This window comes from Chiloscyllium punctatum, chromosome 37 (genome assembly GCF_047496795.1).
Source record: "Chiloscyllium punctatum isolate Juve2018m chromosome 37, sChiPun1.3, whole genome shotgun sequence".
Classification (NCBI taxonomy): Eukaryota; Metazoa; Chordata; class Chondrichthyes; order Orectolobiformes; family Hemiscylliidae; genus Chiloscyllium; species Chiloscyllium punctatum.
In genome coordinates, this window is record NC_092775.1 from 45,671,061 (window position 1) to 45,683,218 (window position 12,158).

General features: G+C 39.0%; 1 protein-coding gene across 7 annotated transcripts in view; it reads left to right on the plus strand.

Moving 5' to 3' along the window:
• rgs19 (regulator of G protein signaling 19) overlaps positions 1 to 12,158 on the plus strand; it is a 101,926-nt gene that overhangs the window by 47,672 nt on the left and 42,096 nt on the right. For 6 of the 7 annotated variants that reach the window (XM_072556749.1, XM_072556752.1, XM_072556746.1 and 3 more), the window contains exon 2: positions 2,388 to 2,521. In XM_072556749.1, coding sequence (XP_072412850.1) covers positions 2,424 to 2,521 — 98 coding nt within the window. In that variant the 5' untranslated portion in view covers positions 2,388 to 2,423. Of the gene's footprint in view, positions 1 to 2,249; positions 2,522 to 12,158 lie in introns of those variants that run through there. The other variant, XM_072556750.1, reaches the window with a different exon arrangement.

Below are 12,158 nucleotides of genomic sequence, written 5' to 3' on the forward strand. Positions count from 1 at the left end.
GTATTCATGAAAATGTACACATGCAACGATAATGGTCAGGCACTTATTGTGTTTGTGTTAATGCACTGGGTACAAATGCATTTGGTTACTTGTCAAGTCCTGTCTCACTGGTGACCTGTTGCAGGATTACTTTATCATTTACATTATAACATTCTAGCACTAGCGTGCCATCACTAGATGATTGATTTTAAAGAATTCTGTCCCCATGCCCTACTACAGCTACTCATCCTTTACATTGAGGTGATTTAATAGCTCACACTCTCATGATAGATCAGGCAGGAATTTTGTCAAGTCATTGATGTATCCAACAAATCATGGCAATAGTTTTATATCTCTTGGTCATGGCTATAGCTTCAATCTTTTAAACTTTAAGGCTAGTCATGAGAGCAATTTGAACTTTTCTTGTCAGATGTTGAATTCATCTTATACCCTCATCTTAATCAAGATGATATTCACCAGGAAAATATCAAGAGCTTCATTTTTGGATCAGCATGTTGAACCACTTGGCACAGGTCTGTGAAGGTCATGATGTTGCAGAACACAACAATGTCTTTCTGACACTTTTTGTTGATTGGCACTGTATTTGTGCAGTCATCATCCCATCAGTCACAAACCATTTATTACCTATTAACCAGACCAAACCAAACTATCTTAATATGTAGACTGATTCCATAGAACCTTTAGCTGATTTTTTTTAGTGATTAACTGTGTCTGCTTGTTGCACTTTCTTCTAGTCATAACTTATATACAAAATGATTCAGCACCTTGTAGTGAGAACACTGCTTTCCCCAGATTGGACATGGCTTCCTTTTCATTTGTGTGATGTTCTTCGTAATACTTCTATCCTTGCTTTTGTCTGTCATTGTTCAACTCCTTAGGCCTGGAATGTCTAGGAGCATAATGCAAGGCTTTGTCTGCTCTGCCATCAATATGCTGTCATTGCTGACTTACAATCTCACTGCTTCTCCACACCTCAATCACTTTCCCAAGTGTAAGTTTCTCCCATCTCAGTAGGCTTGCCCTCATTGTGGGATCTCTTATGTGTAACACTATCTTGTATTTAATTAGATTGTCTTTGAGTTATGCAAATTCGTAGGATTCTGTGAAATGTGTTAATGTAGCCATATTTTGATCAATGGATTCAATTTTGCCTTGGGCCCTAATTTTGAACATGTGCTATTCATCAGTTATATTCACTTGGAGTTCAAAGCATATCTTGAAGGCTTTCAAAATTACTGCAGTTTGGTTTTTTTTCTCTTTAGAGAAATCTAGAATAGAGTACACTTTGAGCCAGTCTATCCCTAGAGTGATGAGTGTCACTGTTTATAGATGCTCTGGCCTATAAGTAGGTCTTTTGTAATTTTGCTATTGTGTAAGGAAAATGTGCCGGTTTTGCTTCATACCACCTTTAATTTTGACCAGCCCTGAGAGAGGAAAAGTTGCGTCCATTGTGAGCAAACCAGTGTTTCAACTGTGCCCTACTTCCTTGTTCCTTTTTAGTGTCTCTGAGTGACAGCTTTCACATCATTGAGCATTCCTGTGTCTCTCCATAACCGTGCATCTGCACTGCACTTCAACACTGATTCTCAGCTCCATTTCTGGCACCGTATTGTGAGTTTAATCCTTTACGATGTTGCCTTGAACTGACTGCAAGATGAACTGACAAAAATGCAAGCCCTCAATTAGTGCCTTGTGATAGAGACCTCATGATACAGCAAGCCAAGAGACACAGTACTGCATTCCCATTTCAAACAGTGGTCATGCATGGCTCCAATCACTTCAGGTCTGGGGTCTGGCAAGATCTGTCAAAACCCCTCCCACATCACAAAATCAAGTGTGTGATGGGTAGTTCTTGAGATTCCCCACGGAATTCCATCCCTTTTGGCCTTTGAATGGAATTAGAGGAATTCTCAGCAGTTGAGTGCTAGTTTCTTTTGAAAATACCTGAATGCTACAAATATTTACTAAAGAAATCAGGCATGCAAGCACAATGACTTCAGATTCCTCTAGTATTGTGCTAAAGTAATCATGTGATTGGAGGACCCCAAACTAACTTGCACTAACAAAGGGAATTTTTTGTAGCATTTTGTTTTGTATAACCAAAATCGCTGAATTATTACAGACAGCATAAACTAGTGTGCTCTGATTGTATTGCAGTAAGGATGAAAATACCATATGATACCACAGGAAAGTGCTTACTACACCACAGGAAATAGGAAGTTGTCTCAGAAGTTCTTTGTAAAGCTTATTGTTGCAAAAAAAGTGCAATGATTGGAAATTAACTTTTGTTTATACAATATTAGTCTTACCCTGTTCTGCTAAAAAGAGAATTTATAGCATACCTATGTTTAGTACAGTGCTTCCAAACTATATATTTCTTATTTTAGTGAACAAGATCTGAAAAGAGCGAGAAGAAGCAGCAGATGTCGCAGAATGAGAGCTCCACCACAACGCAATCTGCACGCAACCATAGATCAAATACATGCTGTTTCTGTTGGTGCTGTTGCTGCAGCTGCTCCTGGTATGTCATTTAATGTCTTTGGCCTATGTATCATTAGTAATATTTATGAAATAAATTCTAGCATCTGAGAAAATACATAAGGATTGTAAACAATGCTAAACTTCGGTTGTACCCGGTCTGCTTTCGAAAGGATAAAGTTATGCCAATATAGCAGCTTTCATCTCCTCAGAATATCCCAAAACACTTTGGAGCCAATTAATTACCTTTGAAGTGTAGCCCCTGTTTTGAAGTCTTAACTTCTTTTATGCAAACACATTTTCCCATTTGTAGGGGTGCACAGTGGGAGGTGATGGAGGGATCCTCAGAGTGGTTATTAGTTCATTGAACCACGCAATGAACATTTCTCTATGACCAACAAGTTCTGACGTTGCACTTGAAACCAAAGCTTCTGGCCCAGTGATGAGGATGCTGCCACTGCAAGACCTGTTTTAGTTTTAGCTATTAATCTCCTCAAATAATTTTGTACTAATGGTCTTCTTGGACATTGTCCATTGAACTAAAGCACCTCGCTCAGATAAAATTCTTATACACAAGCTGTATATTATAAACATACCTGCATAAATAGAATTTGAAAGACACTTCACAGGAAGAGATCATTCCCTGCAGGGGAAATAGGCTATTTCTCAGGCACTATTCAAATTATGGAAAGTAACCATTGTTGTCAATCTTTAAGTGATAGGACTGTCTAGATGTCTAAGTTATACATCACAGTGAGCCAATTTGCTTGTTTGACCTTTTGATGCTTACTTTTCCACATAACAAAAAAGATAGGAATAGAGATTAGTCTGGGCTTGTTTAAGAGTCACAGATTGAACCTGCATTTTTAACAATATGCATCTAATTTTCCATTGGGCCAGACTTTCCATGGAGTGGCCCTTCTATTTTTATGATAAAAGGGAGCTCTGCATTTTTGAGAAGATTTTCTGTTCAGGGCTCCCTCAGAAATGTGGGGCCATTCTTCCAGTCTGACAGTTCTTTCATAGCATAGAACTGTCAGAGAATCACATCGGTCAGCTGACATATTCTGAAATGTAAAGGGCCTGATAGCCACTTTGACAGCTGCTGTCAAAAGCATAAGTACATACGGTATGTTAGTGTTCTGAGGTAATAGGGTGATAATTGGGTTGGGAGAACAAGAGATCTGGTATGTAAGGTACCAGCTGGAAAGGGTGACACCAATGTGGGACTAGCATGCAGGGATGAATGACAAGTGAATAGGGATAGTGTGCTAGGTGCTAGGTAAGTGCCAGGTAAATAGGATGCCAATTGAAATGGTGCCAGCTGGAAAGTGGATAGGGTGTCAGGTGTATGCCAGCTGAGTAGGTAAATAGGATACCAGGTGGGTAGAGGTTAGGGTGTCAGCTGCGTATGGTGCCATATGTGGGGGATAGGGTGCCAAGTGGATTGAATGCCAGGATGCAAATGATACAATGTTTAGGGCATGACTAGCTCAGTTGGAGAAAATAGGTCCAGTGTGGATGGAGGCCGAGGCAGAGAATGGATGTCAAGCATGGGATTGTGAGTTTTGCACTGGAGCTTTGGTTAGGTCTGGAACATGTATTTAATCACCTGACTCTTCCTAACTTACTATTTGACTTAATTTGATTTGAACCCTCTGATTTCTCCAATTTAATTTGTGAGTTCTGATGGTTCCAAGTGAACAGGAATTGCCCAGTGTAATATTCAGTTACTTGGGAATTACCTACCTACCCTGGAGTAATGTCTGTCTAGCAGCTGAGAATCATAATCATAGAGTCAGAGATGTACAGCATGGAAACAGACCCTTCAGTCCAACTCATCCATGCCGACCAGATATCCCAAACCAACATAGTCGCACCTACTAGCACCCGGCCCATATCCCTCCAAACCCTTCCTATTCATATACCCATCCAGATGCCTTTTAAATGTTGCAATCGTACTAGCATCCACCACTTCCTCTGGCAGCTCATTCCATACACATATCACCCTCTGTGTGAAAAGATTGCCACTTAGGTTTCTTCTATATCTTTCCCCTCTCACCCTAAACCTATGCCCTCTAGCTCTGGACTCCCCCACCCCAAGGAAGAGACTTTGTCTATTCATCCTATCCATATCCCTCAAGATTTTATAAATCTCTATAAGGTCACCCCTCAGCCTCCTATGCTCCAGGGAAAACAGCTCCAGCCTATTCAACATCTCCCTGTAGCTCAAATCCTCCAATCCTGGCAACATCCTTTCAAATCTTTTCTGAACCCTTTCAAGTTTCACAACATCCTTCTGATAGGAAGGAGACCAAATTTGCACACAATATTCCAAAAGTGCCTAATCAATGTCTTGTATAACCGCAACATGACCTCCTAACTCCTGTACTGAATACTCTGACCAATAAAGGAAAGCATACCAAATGCCTTCTTCACTATCCTATCTATCTGAGACTCCACTTTCAAGGAGCTATGAATCTGCACTCTAAGGTCTCTTTATTCATCAACACTCCCCATGACCTTCCCATTAAGCATATAAGTCCTGCTAAGATTTGCTTTCCCAAAATGCAGCACCTCACATTTATCTAAATTAAATTCCATCTGTCACTCCTCAGCCCATTGGCGTGTCTGATCAAAATCCTGTTGTAATATGAGGTAACCTTCTTCGCTGTCCAATTTTGGCATCATCTGCAAACTTACTAACTATACCTCTTATGCTCACATCCAAATCATTTATATAAATGATGAAAAGTAGTGAACCCAGAACTGATCCTTGTGGCACTCCATTGGTCCCTTGTTTCCAGCAGCATTTCCATTAATAAATGACTAGAACTACAGAATTAATCATCTGGTGACTCTGATGAATCATGGATCTTACAATTATCTAGTCATAAGTGTGAATGAAGTTAAAATAAATGTTCACAATCAACTTTGTGAGTGCTGCATCTAAATTGCTGATAAAGCATTTCTGTCAAGTGAAACTCTCAACTTTGGAAAGAAAAAAAATCAAAAACCAACCCAGTTCAAACAGACCTGAAAAATATTTTGGCTTATGTTAACAGGAAGTAAAAGAAAAAAAAATCATGAACTCAGGGCATTCCAAATTGCTTAAGAGCCAATAAAGTAATTTTAAAATGTAGTTGCTATTATAATGTAGGGAGTGGCAGTTAATGTACGCAAAATAAACTCCTGTGGATGTTAATGAAACTATAATTTCATGATATGGGTTCAGTAATATATATTGATCATGACATTGGGTCAGTCTGCTTCATTTGAAAATTGCCGTGAGATTGTTTATACCCAGTTTGAGGACAGACTCAGTTTATCATCTCATTCAAAAGATAGTATCCTGTATACTGCAGCTGTCTGTCAGTATGGCATTGAGGTGCAGCTAAGATTATGTGCTCAAATGCGGCTAAACCATGACCTACTGACTGAGACAAATGTACTACCTTTGACATCTAAAATATTCTAATTATCTTTAGAGAAATATTGCTTTATGTTGTATTGATAGCACAAGGCCAGTTATATCTTGCCACCCATTTAATTATTTTTGTGACACTTAGTGGTATAAATGAAAAGTGCTTATTTTTAGTTTAGTCCTGAATAAATTCCCTATATTATCTATTCACATAATTATATCATGCAGTATATTGTGCTTATTCTGTTTTAGTTAAGTTCTATGTTGTTATAAGTTAAGATAATTAGAAATAAAATATAAACTAATTGTGCGGCTATCATTCTTTGAATAGGATTTAGTAGAGTATTCATTTACATGAAGCTTTTGTACAATCTCTACATGCTGAAGCAGAAGTGGTTCAGCAGAAGTCACTGCAGGGGAGAAAATTCATGCTTCTTGAGGAGCATTTTAGGGAAGTGAGTTTTGGTTCTGTTTCAGTTGATGCCTACTTGCAAAGGAAGAAAGTTTTTGAAACACCCATGAAACAGGAAATTTAGTTTCTATGTGGTTTTTATTGCAAATGAAATTTATAACAATTTAAAGAGAAATGAAACCTAAGATTATTTTTAAAATTTTCTTGACTTTTTGTCTTTATTTATTCCAATGAATATCAATTTCTGATTAGAATTGAAGAAATTATATCTGACTTAGTCTTATCTGTAGTACAAATGTTCATCTAATAGGAATTCACACATTTACAAGACAAATAAGAGTGAGGAAGTTCATCTGTCTCTGAGCCTGTCATTTCAGAAATATCTTAACCATCCCAATTGTTTTTGCCTACATTTCAAGAAGGCCATTTCAAGTGTTAAACACCCTTTGTATATAGGAAAAGAGCCTTTCTTTATACTGAACTTATCCTCTTTTGTCTCATTGTCATGACAGTCCAGAAGATCTTCAGATCTTTTAGTTTTCTTCAGTCAAAAAGAAGAAATAAAGAGCTGCACATATTTGGTACCCTTCATTAGCTCAGAACCCACTGAAGCATTTTACAGCCATTTCAGTGCTTTCTCCGTTTAGTGACTGTTGTAATGTGGGAAACAATAACCAACACCACAGGGACATGTTTCTCCAATCTTTATTTGTGACAGTCTGATAACATATGCTTTATAATATGCAAAAAATTGTTGCTCTTTTCTGTATAACCTTCAGCCTTTGAAGATTTTCTTTGTGTGTAGAAAACCAAAGTTTTCATGTTGTATTCTGACTGTAAAATGATGTAGTTTCAACGTGACAAATTATTTCAGTGCTACAGGTGCCATTTTGGTTCCAAAATGGAGTCAGCATTGTGTGTGACTGATCAATGAGTGTGACATAATGCATTTAGGTGATACACCTGTTATTGTTTAATAATTGGCAATGAGTGCAAGCTGAGTGGTATGGGTGTGAGGCTTGCAGCAGTGCTAAGTATGTGAGGGTGAATTGAGACTTGATGTGAATCCCAATTGATATGGAGTCAGTGGGCTGGTGAATAGGGCACTCCATTAGGCCAGAAGTTCATTTTTAAAAGTATGGCTCTTAAAGACATTTTTACTGACCTTGACAACTCGTGGGAGGTTGCTAAACTTTTCTTGTGTCTTTGAGGATAGACTGCTAGACAATAATGGCTTAAATTAACAAGATTACAAATCAATCATGCATCTCAATCTCTATAGCTCTCACTGCCTTCAAGACTGCCAACTATCTGAGAGCCTGTCTCTCTTCCTGTACCAAGGCCACCAAGGCTGCATCAGAGAATCTCAGAGCAGGCAGCCTACCCTGTTGTGCCACTTACAATATTCAGACATTCATCTCAGTTACCTCCAGTACCTACTGGAGCCAGAATGCACCCTTTTTTTTAAGAGGTGTTTTTTTTAATGTAATCAAACTGTTTGGATGTGTTTTGACACACATATGTGGACATTACATCCTGAAGTGGGAATTGAATCCAGACTTTCTGGCCTGGAGGTAGGGACACTGCCATTGCACTACTACAAGAGCCCTTCCTTCATGGGGAAGAAGCAGCAGATTGGCACTAGGCAATGACGCTTGGTTGAAGAGCTGGTGTGCAGTCATGATGAGGCAAATGACCTCCTTCCATGCCATAACAATTCTGTGATTCTTTAAGAGGTAAGATCTGGCTTTCAGTACTAGACCAAGCTTTAATCAGCTCCAGACTTTTGTAATCAAACTGTCCAGACATGTTAGGATATACCTTCAGACCAGGTGGGAGTTGAACCTGGACCTTTTGGCTTAGAAGCTGGGAAACTATAACTGTGCCAGAAGATCTTAAGCCTTACATAAATTGCAACCATTGCTATGATGTAGAATCATTCATCAGTAACATTTAGAACTAACTAAGTTGTTTGCCACCCTTCTGACGATGAGCAGGTAGCACAAATTTTGCGTGCTGCCTACATAGAACAAATGTGTACAAATTCACCATATACATTGCAATCCTCATTATGCCTGTTTTCAACCTCATCAAATTCTGCCCCTGTTAAGTACAAAGTAGACTCTCTTTCAAACTGAACACACCTTAGTGAAGTTTTTTTTATTAAAGGGTCTTGTGGCACTGTGGTACTTTCCCTACCTTGTGCTGGAATGTCTGTTTAATTCTCCTATATGGCATGGAGGTGTGTCAAAGCATATCCAAACAAACTGATTTTAAAAACTTCATACACAATGTTATTCATTCATTTTCTAGGCATGTAATACATTACCTGGCTGTACCAAATCACATTGGGAACAACCACAGAAATTGATACCCAAAATCTTTTACTTCTTTGTGTTGCTTCTGTCTTGATCTGCTCATTCTGGTAGCAGCTGCAATTTATAAATCTCAGTCCAATTTCACGCAGAATAGATTAGAATATAGAACAGTTCAGCACAGTACAGGCCCTTCAATTAGGATTGAAAAACCAGCAAACTAGGGGGAGCCACTGTACTAATGCCCCCTCACTTTGACATATGCAAATAAGGTTGAAAGGCTATTCCAGCCAACAATGCAAAGGCTTGAAATAAAGGCTTCAGAATGCAGCAATTGCTGGAGTAATTCCCTGTTAGTGTCTTTCTGTACATCCTCTTGTGCTAGTGTGCTTTCTTCTGCCAGTGTTTGAAACAAATACGAGTTTCTGGTTGAAGATCGTCTCTGTTAATGTTCATATTCAGCTGCATATTTACAGCATGTTCATTTTAAATAGCTGATTTTAAACCTGCCTGCCAAAAGGGAACTGAGAAGTTGGAATCAGTGCCATTCCCCTGGATCAATGTTTGTATCTTCCTGCACTTTCTGAGATTAACTAGCTCATCTGAACAGTATAGAAAGACACCTTCCAGAGGGGGACTTCCCTTCAAAGTGCAGATCCATCTCTGATGATGTGTAATTTTCAAATTGACGTCTGTGCAGTAAAGCCATTGAAGACTCTCTACTAATCTAAACAGTTTAAAGTGGGGTTTTCAATATGTAAGGATCGAGGTTTTTGACGTATTTTTGAAATCTGCAATTGATTCTCTGTCTTCAGCTCCTCCAGCTGTGCTCTGTTGATGCCAGTACTGCCACTGTCTGAGTCTACAATGACTCTGACTCCACATCACCAACAATTAATGATAATCTCTCATAGTTACTCCAGTTCATGGAAGACATGTATGCATGACCACTATTCCTTCACTCTTTGTATCTTTTTCATTTCATTGTTTTGCCTTTTGCATCCTTTGTTCCTTTACACAATTTACCAGGCTTTCCTCTCAGTTCACCATTGCTCCTGCACCTCTTGGCAAAAAGATCTTTTCCTCCACACTTTGTTCATATCTTTCTCTTGGCAGGGTAATAGGTATCCCTTTCATGGTGTGCCAAGTTTTCCACATCTGACACCCTTTCTCTCAGATGTCAGCGGTTTGTATTTGTGTGGAACTGATTCCATTATGCCACTCAGTTAACCTCAGCTTTTGCTGTGTCAATGACAGATGTAGGACCAGGTTTCATGATATGAAATTGATTGTCTACTGCTTCCAATGCAGACTGTCACCAATGTTTAGTAACCTCCTCTTTCCAGCAGTTAATTTATTTGACTTGCAGTGTTAGACTACCTGATCCATTATCTGGTTATTCAGATCCATTGCAATATAATTTCATTCATCTGACAACTGTGTCTAATGAGTTGCAAAGTGCATTAAGGCCTTCTCTTTTTCTGTCTCATCTGACAGAATGTGGAGTTCGCCGTAACTCCATGATAGTCTTTCAAAGCTTTTCCTGTCTTTTCACATTCTGTTTTTTCTTTCATATTAGGCAACATCTTGTAAGTCTTCCTCACTAAAAATCCACATCGAACAGCAATAAGGCCAGCCACTATGTTTTCCATGCACACAATACCTAATTTTAAAGTAAAATATGACGATCAGCCTACAGTTCATATTCCTTGCACCCCAGTTTCCATTTCATGTTGATTGTACTGGCATTATCCGTCATGTCAAAGGGCTCAATTGTCTGGATTACAGACAGTTCACTTCTAGCAGATTCAGTATGCAATCCTAAATATCTTTGCATTCTTCTTCTTTATTTGTCTTGTGGTCAATGTCATATTCATGCTGAAGCAACACACTTAAAGTCACAGATTTAACTTGACAAAAGATTAATGGAGTCTGCTTCTTATTGGGCTGTGATTGTTTTACCATGTTCACCTTATTTGGCTGAGGGTACCAACGACAATCACTTCAATATGTATCAGGTTGCCTCAATATGGACTAACATTCTCCAGTTTACTGGCATCATTTACAGGAGAGATGCCATGTACATTTTTTTTTAAAACACAGAAAGGCAGCAGTGGGATAGCATCATTCACCTTTAAGGGATTGCTAGCTTCCTCAGGTTGCAATTAGTGGCATTATTACAAACTTCCACAGAAAATTACTAAACTACGTCAACAGGAAGACCTTCTATTCCCTTATTGCATTAAGTACACAGAGGATCCCATATGCTGGACATTATCACTCTTCAAAATGTTGCCTCCCCTAATTTTTTTAGAGAAGAATTCATATCAGTTAATAGCTTTACTATGCAGAAACTATCTTCAATTTTCATAGATAATGCCCAATCACAGTCACCAAATCCAGAGTGAGGAGTAATACAATAAGGCACGTATTTCTGCAGGATTGGTCAGCAGAGGATCATTGAAATTTCAAAGGCAGAGTTCACTGCTTGGATACATCTGAAAGGGCTCTCCAATCCGTGCCTTTCACAATTTCACTTTTTAAGAGCTGCTGGGCTTGTTACTATTGGTAAAGGGGGCCTAGCTCAATTGATGATAAATCTGTATGGAGAACACCATCATAATGATTTGCATCACTAGATCCTATTGCAAGAACTGAGTGCTTCCCCAAAAACTGCATTCTCATCCTCCTAATGTCCCCTTCAGTGCCCTGGATTTAGTAAAAAGTTGGCTAGCAGTTGAGCATACTTAATGTAGCTTAGGTGCATTCTTAAAGCTGAAATGTGGAATTTAGGATTGTTTATTTAAGTAGTTGTTGTCCAGGGAGCTGCACGATTCTGAGATGGCCAGACTCTATTGTGAAGAAATAATTACATAAGTGTTGCTTTAAGAGGAACAGTGTTCAGAGAATGGTCACAATGGCTTCTGTGAACAAGAAGGAAAGATACCATCAGTGAAGAGTGACTGTGAGACATAGGCCTGAGAGGTAAATGATATGAGGATGAGATGACCACTAGCTATTCAGATGGAGAGGTAAGGTGCCTACAGGAGAGGAATGAATGCAGATGCAGGATGTATTGACTGGAGGTGTATGCGGTACAGGAGAGTGTTGGGCAAGTGTTAGGTCACTCACTTGTCATGCTATCCTAGAAGCTAGATCCTCTTGATGCATTATCTCCAGGTTGAAGGGATTACACTGCTGCTATAGACTTCCTCAGTCACTTCCATTCATGTTTATTTGTTTTGAAAAGGTTGTCTGTGTGTGAGCTCACCTCACTGTACCTTGCCCCGATCCCACATTAGGGCCTCCAACTAAAGTGGATGAAAGACTCAGGAAACAGGTCTGCTCCCAATTCCTGAAGTTAAATAGCCTCAAAAATCAAAGTTTCCTTGAAAGTTTTCTGCACCATGTCATGGTTCCTTTAATTAGAAATCTGTCCTTAGATAGAACAGATGTGTCATCCCATCCACAGTTCCAAATTAACATCACAAAGACAGATTTTGGTTATTATCACACTTCTTGTAGGAGT